The sequence below is a fragment of the Rana temporaria genome, chromosome 12 (assembly GCF_905171775.1).
Source record: "Rana temporaria chromosome 12, aRanTem1.1, whole genome shotgun sequence".
Taxonomy (NCBI): Eukaryota; Metazoa; Chordata; class Amphibia; order Anura; family Ranidae; genus Rana; species Rana temporaria.
The window spans coordinates 112,891,655-112,913,119 of record NC_053500.1 but is presented as its reverse complement, the minus strand read 5'-3'; the positions used below and the strand labels follow the sequence as shown (position 1 = coordinate 112,913,119).

General features: G+C 44.4%; 1 protein-coding gene across 1 annotated transcript in view; it reads right to left on the bottom strand.

Moving 5' to 3' along the window:
* Positions 1–21,465, bottom strand: part of ZNF335 (zinc finger protein 335) — a 133,188-nt gene that overhangs the window by 52,973 nt on the left and 58,750 nt on the right. Inside the window, exons 3-7 of the mRNA XM_040330212.1 lie at positions 16,163–16,361; positions 10,908–10,982; positions 7,388–7,606; positions 2,773–2,877; positions 2,373–2,501 (exon numbers count right to left, since the gene is read on the bottom strand). Coding sequence (XP_040186146.1) covers positions 2,373–2,501; positions 2,773–2,877; positions 7,388–7,606; positions 10,908–10,982; positions 16,163–16,361 — 727 coding nt within the window. The remainder of the gene's footprint in view (positions 1–2,372; positions 2,502–2,772; positions 2,878–7,387; positions 7,607–10,907; positions 10,983–16,162; positions 16,362–21,465) is intronic.

Sequence of the window (21,465 nt, the reverse complement as noted above, 5' to 3'; positions counted from 1 at the left end):
CATTAGGGTGTGCACCCCAAAGCTCAAACATATTTGCATGTGTATATACAGTATACTGATGGTGTCAGCAGAGCGGTGGACGGTGTCAGTAGGGCAGAGATTGGTGTCAGTAGGGCAGTGGACAGTGTTAGTAATTTTTTATTTTTTATTATATATTTATTTTATTTTAGGAGCCCCATTAGGGAGCTTTGGTGAAATATCAGGGGACTATTTCTGTGCGTTACTGCATGTTTAAAGCAGTATATTCCAGTGTGTTACTGCACGTTTAATGCAGCATATTTCTGTGCATTAGTGCACATTTAACGTTGTATATTTCGGTGTGTTATGTGCCATTTAATGCTGTATTTTTCTGTGCGTTACTGCATGTTTAACTAAGTATATTTTGATGCAATCTGCACCACACAGGGTGATTAGGGTGTGCCCAGGCACACACTGTGCGCAAGCCTATGGTCCTGTCCCTGAGCTACTTATTTACTATATTAAAAATAAAATAGGAAATGTGTTTTTTACCTTAATATCTACCTTAAAAAGCAGCGCTGGCAGCACACTACTGCTCTCACAAAGAGTGCAAAGGTCAGGGTCTATATTGGCTCAACATGCTCCCTGCTCAGTGCTCCAATCAAAAAAACTGGTCAGGACTCAGGGAACATGAATTGTGTTGATTGGACTACTGTGCAGGGGGTAGGTTGGACAGGTGGAGACCGGAACTACTACACTGTGTGTGAGAAATTCAGGATTAACTTCACAGCAGTGTAAAAGTGATCTCAGAATATGCAGAATGTTCCATGCGGGGCTGTGTGGAGGAAAGGTTTACTTCCACATATTTTCCTCCGTCTGCATTCCTACATATAGCGTATTAGAAAAGAATCGCCTACATCTTCAAAAATGTTGTCATTCTGCTAATGTTAATCAAATACCATGCTGGAAACATGATTATGATGGATGCATAACCGTGATATTACAGCATCCTTAACCGCTTTACTACCGGCCGCCGTCAATTGACGGCGGCATGATAGTGCTCTTGTTCTGGGAGGTCCTCGCCTTGCAGAGCCACTAGGGGGTGCGCGCGCACCCGTTGCGTTACTGGGAACCCAATGCGCGTGCCACCCGCGATTGCCCAGTAACTGAGCAGGACTGTGGAGCTCTGTGTGTAAACACAGAGATTCACGTCCTGTCAGGGAGAGGAGACTGATGCTGTGTCCCTTGTACATAGTGACACCGATCGGTCACCTCCCCCAGTCAGTCCCCTTCCCCTACAGTTAGAACCACTCACTAGGATTCACATTTAACCCCTTGATCGCCCCCTAGTATTAACCCCTTACCTGCCAGTCACATTTACACAGTAATCAGTGCATATTTATAGCACTGTTCGCTGCATAAATGTGAATGGTCCCAAAAAAGTGTCCGATGTGTCCACCGCAATATCGCAGTCATGATAAAAATGCTATATAAATCTATCCCCTATTTTGTAGCCGCTATAACTTTTGCGCAAACCAATCAATATATGCTTATTTCAATTTTTTTTTTTACCAAAAATATGTAGAAGAATACACATTGGCCAAAACTAAGGAAAAAATTAGTTTTTTTATATATATATATATATATATATATATATATATATATATATATATTTTTTTAGGGATATTTATTATAGCAAAAAGTAAAAAAAAAAATTGTTTTTTTTCAAAATTGTCGCTCTTCTTTTGTTTATAGCGAAAAAAAACAAAAAACTGCAGAGGCGATCATTTGGGTAAAGTGTTGCATGACCGCGCAATTGTCATTCAAATTGTGACAGTGCTGAAAGCTGAAAAATGGCTTGGGCAGGAAGGGGGTGAAAGTGCCCAATATTGAGCAATATCCACCCGAGATTTTTATTTTATTTTTTAAGTCAGCAGCTACAAACACTGTAGCTGCTGACTTTTAATAAGGACACTTACCTGTCCTACTCGCCCGCAACGTCAGCCCCCCCCCCCCGATCCCTCAATCCTAGCAGCTCCCGGCGCCGCCATCATCTGTAAGGGAAACAGGCAGTGAAGCTGTGCGGCTTCACTGCATGTTTCCTACTGCGCATTCGGGGGCCGCGTGGCTCTTTGTGAATGGGCCGGCAGCTCTCTGGGATACACACAATTCCCAGAAGGCAACGCGCCTCATTCACCAGAAGACACCGCAACTAGGACGGAATTAGAAGACCCACCGCGGACGTTGAAGAGGCAGATTACGGACCGCATAGCAACCGCTATTTCTGGTAAGTATAAAAAAATAAAACATTTATTTTTTTGGGGATTATTGGTAAACATTTTTCTTTCAGGGTGGAACTCCACTTTAAGCTGCTAGGACATGTGTTACATCTGCCTGTGAAAGTTATACTGTACCTTGTATGCGTGGAATCTTACGTGGCCGCCCAGGTCGCCTACGCGGCCTCTCTTTGGCAAAAGCCCTATCTGCACCATCAAACTGGTGACTTTGGGTGGTTTCCTCTCCTGGGCTGTAATCACTGTCTTCTAGAACACACAACAACAAACACAAGAAATTACAAATTCTGTACAATTGTTACGAGCTACAATACTAGCCATACACTATACAATCTGATTGTACAATATCTGTAACATCTCCTTCAGCTTTACCAAAACCATGTACTAGGAAGGCAAGCAATGTATTCAATGCATGCCAAATCAGGAAGGCCCTTGTACTGTAAAGTTCATAGTAGATCTAAGAGATTGTGTAATCAGATTGTAAAGTATTTGGTGACCCGAAGAGAAGAAGATTCCTCACCATTTGGGTTATCTATGGCTCCAGCATCCACAATATCATCTTCATCTTCGTCTTCCTCCTCTCGTAATCGTACTGCTTTACGAGACACCCGTCCGTCTTCATAGACTTAACAGACAAATATGGTAAAACCAAACAAGCTGCAAGTTTTCTCGAATAGAGCAGTGAGAAAATATCCCAGAAATCTAGGAAACTGCTATGCAGGTGACTTTTATTATATTTCCAGTGCAAGCATTTTTACTTTTTGATGTTTTTATCTTCATAGGGAAACTATTATGGATTACTTTTATTGTAATTCATGTAAAGATACAGGGCCATATTCTCAAAGAATTTACGCCGGCGTATCAGCAGATACGCCAACGTAAGTCCGATTCTAAGGCCGTCCTATGTTTAAGTGTATTCTCAAACTGAGATACACTTAAACATGCCTAAGATACGACGGCCTGCGCCGTTGTATCTTAGGCTGCAATATCTACGCTGACCGATAGGTGGCGTTTCCTTTGCGGTCATCGTAGAATATGCAAATGACTAGTCACGCCGATTCTCTAACGTACGCTTGCCCGTCGTAGTGATTTTACGTAGTTTCCGTAAGCGATACGCGGCGTAAAGATAAACATGCCCCCTAGGTGGCGTACTCAATGTTAAGTATGGCCGTCGTTCCCGCGTCGAAATTTGACAATTTAACGTCGTTTGCGTAAGTCGTCCGTGAATGGCGATGGACACCATTTACGTTACCGTCAAAACAAATGACGTCCGTGAGACGTCATTTAGCGCAATGCACGTCGGGTAATTTACCCGACGGAGCATGCGCATTACGATCGGCGGGAGCGCGCCTAATTTAAATGATCCACGCCCCCTACCAGGATCATTTGAATTAGGAGTGCTTGCGCGGGTGGACTTTACGCTACGCCGCCGCAAGTTTACAGGTAAGTAGTTTGGGAATCAGGCACTTGCCAGTTAAACTTGCGGCGGAGTAACGTAAAGGACATACGTTACGCCGCCGGAGATCTATAAGAATATGGCCCACAGTTTTTAATTAGCCTGGGTTCACACTGCTGCAGTGCGAGACGCTGCATGTAATTCGCACAAAAATCACAGCACATTCCTGTGAGAATTACATGCGGTTTCTCTGGTGTGCGATTTGAGCCATGGATTTGTATGTCTCAAATCGCACCTCATTCTGCAATCCGATTCTGGAAATCACGCTGCGTTTTTCAAACTGATTGCGGGGGTGTTGTAAACTAAACATACACCCTGCAATCAGTTCGCATGGACGGGCTGCAATTTAGATGCCTTGCCGAATTCACTGTCAATGTGCACGCATCTAGTGTGAACCCAGGCTTAATCCTATGTATAAATTCCTTGGCCCAGATTCACAGAGAGCAGGCGCACATTATGCCGCCGTAGCGCAAATAATATACGCTACGCTGACGCAGAGAGGCAAGCATGGAATTCACAAAGCCAGTGCTCCCAAAACTGCGCTGGGTTTCTAAGGCGTAAGCCGGCGTAGGTGGAAGTGGGCGTGAGCCATGCAAATGATGGGCCGAGCGGCAGACAGATACGTATAACGAACTGCGCATGCGCTGGGACATGGACGCATCCCCGTGCGCATGCTCACAACCACGTCGGAACAACTGCCTAAGATACGCCGGATCACTGCGTACGCCCTGAACGTAATCTACGCCCAGTCACACACGTCCAACGTAAATTACGCCGGGTTGGGTTCCCTGGTGCAGACCTTTGCATGTCTGCTGCTGGGTTAAACCTCCTTTATGGGGCATAACTTTACGCCGGACGTTTAACTTACGCGCACTGCGTTGGGCGCACGTACGTTCGCGTATTTTCCTCATTTGCATATTTGAATGGCTAATCAATGGGAGCACCACCATGCGTCCAGCGTAAATGTGCGCCCACCCTACGCCGGCGTAGGCAAGTTACGTCGGCGGGATGAAGCCTATTTTTAGGCGCATCTTAGTTTGTGGTTTTAGGCAGTTTTCTTGATGAGAAACCTGAAAGCCTCGTACACACGCTCGGTTTACTCGCTTTTCTTGCTGGTTCTTGCCGAGAAAACGAGCGTGTGTACGAGGCTTTATGCTGCGTACACACGATCGGAAATTACGTCAAGAAAAGTCCGAAGTGAGCTTTTGGTCGGAAATTCCAACCGTGTGTATGCTCCATCGGACTTTTGCTGTCGGAATTTCCGCCAACAATAGATTGAGAGCAGGTTCTCTATTTTTCCAATGGAAAAAGTTCCCATCGAAAAATTTGTTCCGACGAGCAAAAAAACACGCATGTTCGAAATCAAGCAGAAGAGCCGAACTGCCTATTGAACTTCATTGATCACGGCTCGTCGTACGTCACCGCATTCTTGACAGTCGGAATTTCCAACAAGATTTGTGTGACTGTTTGAACCAACAATCCGTCAAAAAAAAAAAATACACGGTTTTCTTGTGGGAATTTCCGATCACGTGTACGCGGCATTAGGCTCCATGCACACTAGCATTTTTTGTTGGCTCAAAAAACACTAGCAAAAACGCTGGATGAAAAAAGCTGATAAGAGCGTTTTTGTGCTGGCTTGTAGTAGCATTTTAGTAGCTTTTAGGAGCTTTATGCCGCATACACACGACCAGGCTTTTGCCTGGCGAAATCACATCGGAACTCCGATGGAGAAAAATAGAACATGTTCTATATCTAAACTCCGATGGAATTCATCGGAATTTCCGATGAAAAAACTCAGATGGGGCTACACACGATCGGAAAATCTGTCAGACTTTTTTCATCGGAAATTCCGATCGTGTGTTTTATTAGCATTTTTACAGTTCATGAAGAAAAAAAAACTCTAAAAAAGCTGTAGCTTTTGGCATATTTTTCTAACGGGAAACCGCTCCCAAAAGCTCTACCAAAACAACGGAGCAGAAAAAAAATGCTCATAATAGCTTCTAGAATAAAGCCTAAAAAAAGAAGGCAAAATGTAACCAAGCAATATATCATGTTTACTAAACGTAAAAATCGATATATTTATAATAAGCCCTGGGCTTCTGCTGTGCACACATGTCTAAATTAGGAGTGCTAAAATATACTGCTGGACCGGCAGCCTGGGTCTGATCAACCGGTTTGTTTGACTTCCATCTCTCTGTTTGACACCCTGGATTATTTGGATTGCATTTGTTTTTAGCATGTCTGGAACTAATCTGATCATTGGCCTGTGATCTCTGCTATTGTAATTTGCTGTTCTTGCTATCTGCATGTAGACTTTATACTGATCTAGTACCTGTCCTGTCTGTTTATTAGCTGTCACTATCTGAGCATCTCTATATGTTAAACACTGGTGTGTTAAGCCGCCCATAGGCGGTTCGACTCTCAGCCGGTTCAGCAGAAACCGGTCAAGACTCAAACCATGTATGGCAAGGCTGACTGTACCCAAGTTAATTGATCAATCAACTTTGGGTAAAACAAGACTGCCAGATTTTACATGAAATTATTGCTAGTGGCTATTATAGCCGCTAGTAGTAATCACTGTGTTCCCCCGGGGGGAACGACTTCCCCCACCCCCTCCAGGAGAACACAATAGCTCTGTGGGTAGGATTCCCCTGTCAGCGCTGTCTGTATTGATTGGGGAATTAAGCAAATTTCTTTCCTGCAACCTGTGGTTGCAGGAAAGAAATTAGTTCCATCTGTGGCCAGCCTTTGCAAATGCATCAACCAGGGCTCAAGTCCTGCGGGAACGCGTGGGAACGGAGTTCCTGCACTTTTTTCACAGCAGGAACTCCGTTCCCTTAGCAGGACGAGAGCAGCCGAGCCGCCCGAGCCAATCCTTCACTAAGCGGCGATGCCCAGCTCGAGTCACTGTCAGGGGCAGGCGAACCTTAGTAATCCTTTGTTACTGGCCGCTTCCTGTATATGGATTCATCGGGTAGTGTACGGGTATTCCGTCACTTCCTCGATGCTGCAATGTCTCCTGGGAGCTTTTGTCATTGTTCCCAGGAGACATTGCGAAGGTCTGCCGCGAGTTATCGCGGGATTTAGAAAGAACTTGCTTCTTTCTAAATCCTGCGATAACTTGTGACAGACCTCTGCAATGTCTCCTGGGAACACAATGACAAAAGCTCCCAGGAGACATTGCGGCATCGAGGAAGTGACGGAATACCCGCACACTACCCGATGAATCCATATACAGGAAGCGGCCAGTAACATAAAGGATTACTAAGGTACAGTAGATCGAAAAAAACAAAAAAAACATGCACTAAAACAATTTAGTAATTATGCGTATAATTATTTTTTTTTTTGGTAGGGGAGTGGATCTTGGGTGGGAGTTCCCACACTTTTTTCCCCCAGGACTTGACCCCTGGCATCAACCCCAGATCTGGTGAAACCTGGCACAAGATGGTTGCACCTTGGCGAGAGTTCGTACCCTCTCTGGGTGGCACAGAAGATTCACAAACCATAACAATACTTTTTAGGATTGTATTGTTTTTAATCCTCACCATAACAAAGAAAAAATTACAATACTGCTATAGACGCTCTTTAGGGCAATTTTATTCAATTTGTTTTCCAATAAAGCTTTTTAAAATTACCCAAATAACACTTCAATATTTTGTGGAATAATGGGTTTCCTTACCTATTGGCACATGGCGCTCTTTCACATGGCGAAGGAGAGTAGATTTTGAGATACTCTTGTACTGGCACATCTTGCATTTGTACTGCTGGACAACTACCACTTCCATCATCCCTTCCAATGCATCCAAGTCAGAGGCGGTCACAGGATCACCAGTTGATTGGGTTACAGAAGCCTTATTAGTATTGTCTTGACTGACAGTCATGGGGTAACTAGTTGGGACTGAATCAGAAAATGAGTTAGTTAGAATACTGAACTGTAAAAGTCACAGTGTGAGAACAGAATCTTATATTTATTTGTTCAGATATTAGTTTACAACAGTCTAGGGGAGTTAGAAAGCCAACCTCTGGTTGAATTACTAAACATTGCTGAACTATTTATTGAAGTATACATGAATTAAAATCTTATAAGCTTTAACATTAAAACTAATACATTAAAGTGTTAATAAAAATAATTTTAAAAATGTTTTATTATTTCTAATCTGTAGCTTTCAATAAACTGCTTGACCACCTGCCACAGCACATTTACTGCGGCAGGTCGACTCGTACAGGCACAATCACGTACCTGTATGTCCCAGCTTTCTTCCGGATCCCACTGCGCACAGCCGGCAGCTTCAGCTGCCTTTTCGCCACAGCACAAGCCAATCAGCGGAGTCGAGCCAATGACTTATGGCCGGCACCTGCTGAAAGGCTCAGTGAACGACATACGAGAGCGGATCCTTGGAAGGTGCTTTTGGCTCCTCCTCTTTGGCGAGTGCCCCCATAGCAAGCGCACTTATGCAGGACTGATCCAAAGCCTCATTGCTGTCCTGTGAGAGGAAATAGAGCGGCGAGAGCTGCTGCTCTCGGGCATAGGGCTGGATCGAGATCGGCTCAGGCAAGTATAAGAGGGGGCTGGGGGGCTCCCAATCACAGAAGGTTTTTTACCTTAGTGCAGGGAACCTTAAAGGGCTTGTAAAGGTACAATTTTTTTTTTTTTCCCTAAATAGCTTCCTTTACCTTAGTGCAGGTCTCCTTCACTTACCTCATCCTTCCATTTTGCTTTTAAAATGTCCTTATTTCTTCTGAGAAATCCTCACTTCCTGTTCTTCTGTCTATAACTCCACACAGTAATGCAAGGCTTTCTCCCAGGTGTGGAGTGTCGTGCTCGCCCCCTCCCTTGGACTACCGGAGAGTCAGGACGCTCTCTACGTTGCAGATGGAGAAAGGAGCTGTGTGTTAGTGGGCGTCCTGACTCTCCTGTAGACCAAGGGAGGGGGCGAGCACGACACTCCACACCAGGGAGAAAGCCTTGCATTACTGTGTACCTTTACAACCCCTTTAAGCCTTTAGAACCACTTTAGGCTGTTTGAGAAAATTTTGAATTTTTGGCTAGTTTACATATCTAGGAGGTAAATGAGAAATCCTGTGCCTTGACTTCATGGGACAGACAGGTTAGAATATCTATTCAGATGCTTTATTTCTCAGATTCTCTTTTTCTTATCTTTCTCTTTATTTATAGCTATGTTATGTACACCAGAGTATTTTTTCAGAAGAACGTTTTCAAAAAACACAATGCTGAAGGTGGAGAAAATCCCCAGGGTAATTGTCATGACTACTAGCAGATCCCATGTACGCAGTTTAAGAGCTTATGCATGAAATCATGGTGTACGTTGACACCGCTGATGGGGACACCACTGATGGGGACATGGGGTCACTGCTGATGGGGACACCAGTGTCCCCATCATTGGTGTGCCCATCAGCGATGATGGGGACACTGCTGTTGGGAACTCCGGTGTCCCCATTAGCGGTGTCCCCATCATTGGTGTGCCCATCAGCAGTGTCCCCATCAGCAATGATGGGGACACTGCTGATGGGGACATGGGGTCACTGCTGATGGGGACACCGCTGATGGAGACACTGATGAGGACACCGCTGATATTTTATACATAACTTTTTTTTTTCGGCCCCCGAATACTTGTAAAATCTACAATGTGGCCCTCGTGTTGAAAAGTTAGGAGACCCCTGATATAAACCAACAAAAGCTACTGCAAAATAAAAAAATAAATAAAAAAAAAAAGGAAATATTTACAACACACAGTGCATTAGCAAACCAAATGTCATTCATTTAGAAAGTACATACATTTTAAATAGAGGCATACATACAAAACTATGAAAATATAAATTGACAACCGAACCCATTTCTTTACATAAGTCTAATTTGAAAGAAATGTTAGCGTTTTGACGTAATTTTTCTTAGTAAAGCTTTTTTATATTTTTCTGTGCCTTTTCGATTAAAGTCTTATGCCGCGTACACACGATCGTTTTTTATGACGTGAAAAATGCTATTTTTTAAATTGGTCAGTAAAAACGATCGTGTGTAGGCTCCAGAGCATTTTTCTCAACGTGAAAAATGTGAATCAAACATTTAGAACATGCTGTAATTTTTTGCGTAGTTTTTCACGTCGTGAAAAACAGTCGTGTGGGGGCTTTAACGACGGGAAAAGAACGTGCATGCTCAGAAGTTATGAGACGGGAGCACTCGTTCTGGTAAAACTTGCGTTCGTAATGGAGATAGCACGTTCGTCACGCTGTAACAGACTGAAAAGCACGAAGACTGAAAAGTGCAAATAGTCTCTTAGTCTCTCAACAAACTTTTACTAACACAAAATCAGCAAAAGCAGCCCAAAGGGTGGCGCCATCCGAATGGAACTTCCCCTTTATAGTGCCGTCGTACGTGTTGTACGTCACCGCGCTTTGCTCAAGCATTTTTTTTTTTCACAATCTATGTATGCAAGGCAGGCTTGACAAGAGTCACATTGAGAAAAAAATGTTGTTTTTTCCATGACATGGAAAATGGTCGTGTTTACGCGGCTTTATTTCAGAAAACAGACATTTTTAACCCCAAAAAATACTTTTTACTTTTTATTTGACCAATTTTACCAAGTTAAAGTGGAGGTTCACCCGAAAACTTAACTTTTAACATTAGATTGATGCTCATTTTGTCAAGGGAAATCGGGTAGTTTTTTTTTTTAAATCGAAGCAGTACTTACCGTTTTAGAGAGCGATCTTCTCCGCCGCTTCCGGGTATGGGCTGCGGGACTGGGCGTTCCTATTTGACAGGCTTCCGACGGTCGCATACATCGCGTCACGATTTTACGAAAGTAGCCGAACGTCGGTGCGCAGGCGCCGCATAGAGCCGCACCGACGTTCGGCTTCTTTCGGCTACTCGTGACGTGATGTATGCGACCGTCGGAAGCCTGTCAATCAAATAGGAACGCCCAGTCCTGAAGACCATAACCGGAAGCGGCAGAGAAGATCGCTCTCTAAAACGGTAAGTACGGCTTCGATTTTAAAAAAAATACCCGATTCCCCTTGACAAAATGAGCATCAATCTAATGTTAAAAAGAAAAATTTGGGTGAACTCCCGCTTTAACCAGGGGTGAATCTCACTTATCTAAACCTAAACTGGTTGCAGGAATCACAAATGTCTTTACATTTCTGTATATAACTCATTAGTGTCATGTTTCAGGCAGTGTGCATACCATTCTCTGAGTCCTCCAGGATCAAATACTGGGTGATACCAGAATTTCTGCCCTCAGAACTTGTGACGATACAACCTGGAAGCAAAATAAACAGAAATGACCATTCCAACAGAAAATGATGGTGTACCCCATGACATGCACCCGCAATGACTTAGCTAATAAAACTACAACTCAAAGACAAGACAGTCTCTCGTGTCAACCACGCTTTTGCTTTCATGTTCTAACAAACACTGGGGAAATTGCATCTGGACAAACGGGCAACAGATTGGCGAGTCTTGGAACTGACTATTAACAAATGAGACAATGAGAGGATATAACCTTTGGCACTGCTGCTACAGGTACAGAATAAGGTTAGTATGGTGCTGCTGAAGCGAATTTACCTATAAAGCTGGCCAAAGGGTTAGTTTAGTTTAGTTAAGGGTTAAAGTTAACCTGACCTGGCGTACAACATTTCTAAGACAAACACAGTGGTAAAAAGGAGCTCCGGTCATTTTTGTGTTTATCAAAAGTCAGTAGTTACAGTTTTAATATCTTCTGACTTTTAATAAACAGACCTGTCCCAGGATCCATCGATGTGCTCATCCGTGCCATCCCTTCCCTGTAAGCTGACCCCTGCACCACAGCTTGTGGCATCACACCTGGGTGCCCAGTGCACGAGCCGTGCTGTGCATTATGAGTGGTCCCGCAGTCTTTTGGGACTTGTGACATGTCCCAGATGACTGCAGGGAGGGAGGGGGGAGAACTTCCGTTTGGATCGTAGATGATCCGAGCAGAAGTGGGAGCGGGTACCGGTCAAGACCAGGTACCTGTTCAACTCCCGCCCCGAAAAAAAGAGAGCAATTTAGAGAGGGGGGGGGGGGGGGTGGGGACTTGAAGCGGAACTTCCTTTTTGGGTGGAGCTCCGCTTTAAAGGGGTTATAAAGGTACAATTTATTTTCCTAAATAGCTTCCTTTACCTTAGTGCAGTCCTCCTTCACTTACCTCAACCTTCCATTATTGCTTTTAAATGTCCTTATTTCTTCTGAGAAATTCTCACTTCCTGTTCTTCTGTCTGTAACTCCACACAGTAATGCAAGGCTTTCTCCCTGGTGTGGAGTGTCGTGCTCGCCCCCTCCCTTGGACTACGGGAGAGTCAGGACGCTCTCTTTGTTGCAGATAGAGAAAGGAGCTGTGTGTTAGTGGGCGTCCTGACTTTCCTGTAGTCCAAAGGGAGGGGGCGCACACCAGGGAGAAAGCCTTGCATTACTGTGTGGAGTTACAGACAGAAGAACAGGAAGTGAGGATTTCTTGGAAGAAATAAGGACATTTAAAAGTAAAATCGAAGGATGAGGTAAGTGAAGGAGGACTGCACTAAGGTAAAGGAAGCTATTTAGGTAAAAACAATTGTACCTTTACAACCCCTTTAAGCTCACCACCTTGTGGTGTCCACAAGTAGCAGACAGTTGAGGTCATGTCACATTAATTCGCACAAAATTAGCAGCAATATGATCACTGAAGAGTCGCTTTACTGCTGGCAAAAACACTGTAGAATCTCCTTTGCCAGTGAGGGGGAAGCAATGTAGGGACACCTCACTTATCTGCCAACTAAGGGAAAGTAGCTGTAGCAACTGGTGTCTATTCTTAGTGACTTACCAGTGACAGTATCACTAGTCTTCAAATCAGTCCCTGTGTTCTTTTGGAGCTTCTTGGATCCTAGGCTCTAGCAGTATATAGGATATCTGCCCAATTAAGATTGAGTCCCATTCCATGTCCATCCACTGTCAGAACCTCAGTGGGCAGCGGAGGTTCTGAAAGCTGAGTAACGCAAAGTAGGGTTTAGTTAGAAAGGAGCTTTGACTAATTTTTGACAAAAAAGTTTTAGCAGAAAGCCCCATGTACAGCCTGAGCCTAGGATCCAAACCTCTCCTCAAGGACACAGAAGTGGATTTAACCACTTAAGACCCGGACCTTTATGCAGGTAAAGGACCTGGCCAGTTTTTGCGATTCGGCACTGCGTCGCTTCAACCGACAATTGCGCGGTCGCGCGACGTGGCTCCCAAACAAAATTGGCGTCCTTTTTTTCCCACAAATAGAGATTTCTTTTGGTGGTATTTGATCACCTCTGCATTTTTTATTTTTTGCGCTATAAACAAAAATAGAGCGACAATTTTGAAAAAAAATGCAATATTTTTTACTTTTTGCTATAATAAATATCCCCCAAAAAGATATAAAAAAACAAGTTTTTTTCCCTCAGTTTAGGCCGATGCGTATTCTTTTACCTATCTTTAGTATAAAAAAAAAAAATCGCAATAAGCGTTTATCGATTGGTTTGCGCACAATTTATAGCGTTTACAAAATAGGAGATAGTTTTATTGCATTTTTATATAAAAAAAATGTTTTTACTACTAATGGTGGCGATTAGCGATTTTTTTCGTGACTGCGACATTATGGCGGACACATCGGACAATTTTGACACATTTTTTTGACCATTGTCATTTTCACAGCAAAAAATTCTATAAAAATGCATTGTTTACTGTGAAAATGACAGTGCAGTTTAGGAGTTAACCACTAGGGGGCGCTGTAGGGGTTATGTGTGACCTCATATGTTTTTCTAACTGTAGGGGGGCGGGGCTGGACGTGTGATGTCATTGATCGTGTTTCCCTATATGAGGGAACAGACGATCAATGAAGCTGCCACTGTGAAGAACGGGGAAGGTGTGTTTACACACAGCTTTCTCCGTTCTTCAGCTCCGGGGACCGATCGCGGGACTCCGGCGGCGATCAGGTCCGCGGGTCCCGCGGCCACGGAGCTTTGGACCGGGTTGTGTGCGCCCACGGCTGGGCACTTAAAGAGGACGTACAGGTACGTGCTTGTGCCCAACCGTGCCATTCTGCCGACGTATATCTGCAGGAGGCGGTCCTTAAGTGGTTAAAGACTAATATCAGTACTTGCACTTTGACACTGTTGTCACCTTAGAAACATATTATACCAGAACAGTTTCATGTTAGGGTTGGGGTGTAAAAATTTGATTAGGTTAAATGTTAGAAGGGAGGCTAAAGCTGGCCAAAGATGGTTCAAAATTTGAACTTTGGGTGTTCCTGCTGGCACCACCTGGCTTGACAAAAAAAAACATTAAAACATTTAGTCAGATGTCATAATTGGCTGAACAGTGACTGCATCCTATCAGAAGCAGTCACCGTTTAGTAGCACCACTGTATTCAGGCAGTCGCTACATTGATCCTCGCTGTCTTTTGAGTCTCACACCGAGCAGCTGCACTGTAACCACAGGAGGCCGCTCGCTCAGAACAGGCACCATTCACATATTTTTCTCAATTAACGCAAAGCATTGTCTGACTGGCCCCAATCCTCAAATTCTGGGGTACAAAGATAAGTGCGTCTTGCCTACAGTCAAGCATGGTGGTGGGAGTGTCATTGCCTGGGGCTGCCAGCACTGAGGAGCTATAGTTTATTGAGGGAACCATGAATGCCAACCTGTACGGTGACATACCGAAGCAGAGCATGATCCCCTCCCTTTGAAAACTGGGCCGCGGGGCAGTATTTCAACATGGTAACGACCCCCAAACACACCTTCAAGACGACCACTGCCTTGCTAAAGAAGCTGAGGGTAAGGGTGATGGATTGGTCAAGCGTGTCTCCAGACCTAAACCCTATTGAGCATCTGTGGGGCATCCTCAAACTGAAGGTGGAGGAGCGCAAGGTCTCTAACATCCACCAGCTCTGTGATGTCATCATGGGGGAGTGGAAGAGGACTCCAGTGTCAACCTGTGAAGCTCTAGTGAACTCCATGAGGGTTAAAGCAGTGCTGGAAAATAATGGTGGCCACACAAAATATTGACACTTTGGGCCTAATTTGGACATTTTCACTTAGCGGTGTACTCACTTTTGTTACCAGCGGTTTAGACATTAATGGCTGTGTGTTGAGTTATTTTGAGGGGAAAGCAAATTTACACTGTTATACAAGCTGTACACTCGCTACTTTACATTGTAGCAAAGTACGCTACGCCGACGCAGCGCAGAGAGACAAGCATGGAATTCACAAAGCACTTGCTCCCAAAACTGCGCTGGGTTTCCAAGGCGTAAGTCGGCGTAAGTGTAAGTGGGCGTGAGCCATGCTAATGAGGCGTGACCCCATGCAAATGATGGGCCGAGCGCCAGATAGATACGTTTTGCCAACTGCGCATGCACTGTCCCGTTGACGCATCCCAGTGCGCATGCTCACAAATACGTCGAAACAACTGCCTAAGATACGCCGGATCACTGCCTACGGCGTGAACGTAACCTACACCTAGTCATATTTACGTCCAGCGTAAACAACGTAAAATACGTCGGCTTGTGTTCCCTGGTGCTGACCTTTGCATGTCTGCTGCTGAGTTACACCTCCTTTATGGGGCTTAACTTTACGCCAGACGTACGACTTACGCGCACATCGCGTAGCCTGCGTCGGGCGCACGTACGTTCGTGAATCGCCTTATCTCCCTCATTTGCATATTTGAATTCAAAATCAATGGGAGCGCCTCATGCGTCCAGCGTAAATATGCGCCCACGCTACGCCGGCGTAGACAAGTTACGTCGGTGTGATGAAGCCTGTTTTTAGGCGTGTCTTAGTTTGTGGGTCAGGCGCATAGATACGACGGCGCATATTTGCACTTACGCGGCATATCTGGAGATACGTAGGCGCAAGTGCTTTGTGAATCTGGGCATACATATAGATATACATTATATATATATATACACACACACATACACACACACATTATATATATATATATATATATATATATATATATATATATATATATATATATATATATACACACACATACATACACATATACACACACACACACACACACACGTGTATATATATATATATATATATATATATATATATATATATATATATACACACACACACACACACACACACACACACACACACACACACACACACACACACATGCACACACCTTCATTCCGCATTTTCTCAGCATACTATTCATTTTGTTTGTAGCCTCTCTTTCTCATGCACTGTTCTAGTCTTCCACTGACTACACAGGTCACGGGGCCCATTTTTAAATAAATATACAAAGCTACGGAATGGCAGAGTTCACACGGGGACGGACTGTGAGTAGCAGCGTGAGGTTAACTTGGAACAAGTGGTTCTGAGTCACACTGCTGCTGACAATACATACACATATAGCAGACACATGATGGAATGGAATATCTCAAATACCATCTCTCCCTCTCTCTGTACCTTGAATAAGTTGAGGGTTGATTGATCCATGTATAATGCGATCCACAGAGTTTGCTGTATAAGCAGTTCCTGAGACTTCAGAGGGCAGGATGATGGTTTGAGGTGACTGGGTGAGGAGTGACTGGCAGATGCTGCACACTCCAGGTACAGAACATGAGTTGGTTTGACAGGAAAGCATCTGTGCATTAGATATTGCCCCCTAGAAAAGCAATTAAGAACATAATTAATAAACAAGTAGATATTCTTTTTAAATAAAGACGAGTTATGACCAACTCTAAAATTCAAGTGGAACTCCAGCCAAGCTTTTTATATCTTGGACAGGGTAGGAATGCATGGTACGGAGGGGGCATAAAAGGAAGAGAAATCGGGTAGCAATAAAAAAAAAAAAATTGACAGATGTTCTAACCGTTCCACGTATTGTTTAACCACTTAAGACCCGGACCTTTAAGCAGGTAAAGGACCTGGCCAGTTTTTGCGATTCGGCACTGCGTCGCTTTAACGGACAATTGCGCGGTCATGCGAAGTGGCTCCCAAACAAAATTGGCGTCCTTTTTTTCCCACAAATAGAGCTTTCTTTTGGTGGCATTTGATTACCTCTGCGGTTTTTATTTTTTGCGCTATAAACAAAAATAGAGCGACAATTTTGAAAAAAAATGCAATATTTTTTACTTTTTGCTATAATAAATATCCCCCAAAAATATATAAAAACATTTTTTTTCATCAGTTTAGACCGATACGTATTCTTCTACATAATTTTGGTAAAAAAAAAAAAAAAAAAAAACCGCAATAAGCGTTTATGGATTCGTTTGTGCAAAATTTATAGCGTTTACAAAATAGGGGATAGTTTTATTCCATTTTTATGATTTTTTTTTTTTTTAAATAAGGAATGGCAGCGATCAGCGATTTTTTTTCATGACTGCGACATTATGGCAGACACATCAGACAATTTTGACACATTTTTGGGACCATTAAAAATGCATTGTTTACTGTGAAAATGACAATTGCAGGTTGGGAGTTAACCCCTAGGGGGCACTGAAGGGGTTAAGTGTGACCTCATCTGTGTTTCTAACTGTAGGGGGCGTGGCTGGACGTGTGACGTCATTGATCGTGTTTCCCTATATCAGGGAACACACGATCAATGACAGCGCCACAGTGAAGAACGGGGAAGCTGTGTTTACACACAGCTCTCCCCGTTCTTCAGCTCCGGGGACCGATCACGGGACTCCAGCGGCGATCAGGTCCGTGGGTCCCGCGGCCACGGAGCTTCGGACCGGGTCGCAGGCGCGCGCCCGCGACCCACGGCTGGGCACTTAAAGAGGACATACAGGTACGTGCTTGTGACCAGCCGTGCCATTCTGCCGACGTATATGTGCAGGAGGCGGTCCTTAAGTGGTTAAAGACAGAAAAAAAGTTTGAACTAGACATCCACTAAACAAGAAAAACTGAATCTGTATGCCATCACTTCAAAATGGCAGCCAATGTACGTGCATCCCAGTTTATTCCCCTCAAAATCAGTGTACAAGTATACCTAGATATACCTGCATTACCCATGGTAGGATCATCTCTGATCCATTGGTAAACCCATTTCACATCATGGACCAAAATAATTCACCAACACCCCAGGCTTTCCCTTCTTCAATTTCAGATTTTAGGTGGATTGATTTGAAAAAGAGGGGAAAGAGGTCAAAAAGGAGCGTTATATAGATAATAGTACCCACATGAGCAGAATACATATTAGGAAAATTGAGTTTTACTTCTCCATTTAACCACTTGCCGATCGCCGCACGCAGATGTACGTCGATACAATGGCACGGGCAAGCAAATGGGCGTACCTGTACGTCCCTTGAAATTCGCTGCCCAGTGGGCGCGCGCCCGCCGCGTGCCTCGTGGGTGAGCGTGTTCGCGGATCCCAGGAACTTGATGTTCCTGGGCGGCCCGCGATTGTGGCTTTTCACAGTAAGAGCTGTGAAAATGTGGAATAGACTCCCTCTAGTGGTGGTTCTGGCCAGCTCAGTAGATTGCTTTGAAAAAAGGTCTGGAGTCTTTTCTAATAGCTAGATTTAGGTACGGCGGCGCATCTTTCAGGCGGTGTAGCGTATCGTATTTACGCTACGCCACCGTAAGTCAGAGAGGCAAGTGCTGTATTCACAAAGCACTTGCCTCCAAAGTTACGGCGGCGTAGTGTGAATGGGGCCGGCGTAAGCGCTCCTAATTCAAATGAGGATGAGGGGGCGTGTTTTATGTAAATGATTGGTGACCCGACGTGATTGACGTTTTTTACGAACGGCGCATGCGCTGTCCGTGTACATATCTCAGTGTGCATTGCTCCAAAGTATGCCGCAAGGACGTATTGGTTTCGACGTGAATGTAAATTACGTCCAGCCCCATTCACGGACGACTTACGCAAACGACGTAAAATTTTCGAATTTCGACGTGGGAACGGCGGCCATACTTAACATTGGCTAGGCCACCTAGGGGGCAGCTTTATCTTTACGCCGGCGTACCTCTTACGGAAACGACGCATCTTTACTGCGACGGGCGCACGTACGTTCGTGAATCGGCGTATCTAGTCATTTGCATATTCTACGCCGAACTCAACGGAAGCGCCACCTAGCGGCCAGCGTAAATATGCACCCTAAGATACGACGGCGTAGGAGACTTACGCAGCTCGTATCTTAGCCTAATTTAAGTGTATCTGGTTTCCAGAATATGCTTAAATTTACGACGGCGTAGATTCAGAGTTACGATGGCGTATCTACTGATACACCGGCGTAACCCTACGTGAATCTAGCTATAAATGTACATAATATAACTGGGTACTGACATTTATAGGTAAAGTTGATCCGGGGAATATCCAATTGCCTTTTCGGGGGATCAGGAAGGATTTTTTTCCCCTGCTGTAGCAAATTGGATCATGCTTTGCTGGGATTTTTTGCCTTCCTTTGGATCAACTCTGGGTATAGGGTTGTGTATATGGGATATTTTTTTTTATTGGTTGAACTAGATGGACTTGTGTCTTTTTTCACCCTATGTAACTATGAAGAGAGAAAAATAGGTGCTTTGTGGTGCTTGCCTTTTTAGTAGCACTCTTAGGACTCCTTCACACCACATGTGTTGAGTTGCGTTGATTTGGACAGATGTACACTAGGGCACATAGAAAATGCCCTGTTCACACCACAACACTATGCAGTGCGACTCACAGTGTGGAACAATGGGCCTGATCCACAAAAGGGATACGCCGGCGTATCTACTGATACGTCGTCGTATCCCTGTTCCTAACTATGGAACTGATCCACAGAATCAGTTTCTCATAGATAGGCAGAAGATCCGACATGTGTAAGGGACTTACACTGTCGGATCTTAGGATGCAGTACCGCATCCGCCGCTGGGGGCATTTCTTGTCGAAATCCAGCGTCGGGTATGCAAATTAGCACTTACGGAGATCCACAAAGCTTTTACGCTTCGTTTTTTTCTCCGTAAGTATTAGTTTGCCGTCGCAAAATCAGGGCTGCTTTTACAAGGTCTAAACTGTTTACACCTTGTAAAAGTATACCCTTCTATCCCGCGTCGCTGTCATTTTTTTTTTTTTTCCTGCCGCAACTCGTTTTTTTTTTTTACGCCCGTCGCAATTCTCAAAACCTGGCGCAACGTAAAACCGCGCAAAGCACGTCGGGAAAATAACGTCCGGAGCATGCGCAGTATGTCCGGCGCGGGAGCGCGCCTAATTTAAATGGGACTCGCCCCATTAAATTAGGAACGCCTTGCGCCGGACGGATTTAAGTTACACCGCTCAAAATTTCTAGGTAAGTGCTTTGTGGATCAGGCACTTAGGTAGAGATTTTGCGGCGGTGTAACTTAAATCCGAATATTTAAGTTAAGCCCGCTCGTTGTGGATCAGGCCCAATGTTCTGCTGTGCACAGACTTGAGTAAAGTGTCATTTTGTGACATTTAAATAAAGTTAAAAATAAAAAAAGAATGGAAGCAGTGTTTTGGGTAGAAATAACATCATCACACTTCCCTTACAGAACAGACACCAGCCTGCATTTTTAGTGTGCAGGCTGGTGTGCACAAGCTTTTACTGTTTATCTAAAACTTTAAAAAAACGCTTGGGCTTTAGATAGACTTGATTTGATTGGACATTCCCGTTTTCTAATGGTTCTGCTGACCACTGCCCCCAAGAATAAAAATGAGGGAAACCCCAAAATTTTGAGCTGTCACCAGAACAGAAAAACATTGGAAATCTTCCATTGGGGATACTTAATCTGGTCTAGGAGGGGATTAATCTCACTTAGGAGGGATTTAACCCTTCCCTACGCCATCTAAACTTAAAGAAAATAGTTTGGGCTTTAGATATACTTTAAATTTAAACCATGGGTTCCCAAACTCTCTAAAGAAAGGGCCAGTTTACTGTCCTGCAGACTATAGGAGGACCGGACTGTGCCCTGTTTTAACTATGCCCGATTTCTGGTATTACAGGGAGAAATAGTTGGTGTCAGTGAGAGGAATAGTGCCCCATTGTTGGGGTCAGTGGCAGGAATAATACCCAAAAGCCCCGATAAAGGCAAGCAAAGGGCCACAGTTTGGATACCACCTTGTGTTAGACCATCAAAAACAGTTTAAGCGGTAAAAAAAAAGTTCAGTTTATTTAACCACTTCCCTACCACCCATAGTCATATGACATCCACAAATGGGATCTCCCATCCTGGGTGGACATCAAATGACGTCCTGGGCTTCCCGGTCATCTAATGGGCACGCGCCCGCGGCATCGCCTGGGACCCGATGCGCATGCCCGGCGGCCGCGATGTCCGCAGGGCACCTTCAATTCTTCCGGGGGTAAATTCTTACAGGGCTAAAGGGCCAGATTCTCAGAACAGTTACGCCGGTGTATCTCAGGAAACTCCGTCGTATCTCTGTTTTTTGGCCCGGGTATTTATGCGAGTGATTCCTAGAATCATTTTCGCATAGATACGGCCAAGATCCGACAGGTGTAAGTGACTTACACTGTCGGATCTTAAATGTAATTCGCTGCTGGCCGCTAGGTGGCGTTTACGTTCAGGTCTCATTTAACTATGCAAATGAGCCCGATACGCCGATTCCCGAACGAATTTGCGTCGCGTACTCGTCGCTTACGTCGTTTCCGTAGGCGTAAGGTTACCCCTGCTATATGAGGGGTAACCTTACACCAGTCCGCCGTATGCCATGTTAAGTATGGCGTCGGGTCCGCGTCGTCTTTTCCCGTCGGGTACGTCGTTTTCCTAATTTGTTCTTGAATACGACTTTACGTCAATGACGCACACGTCGG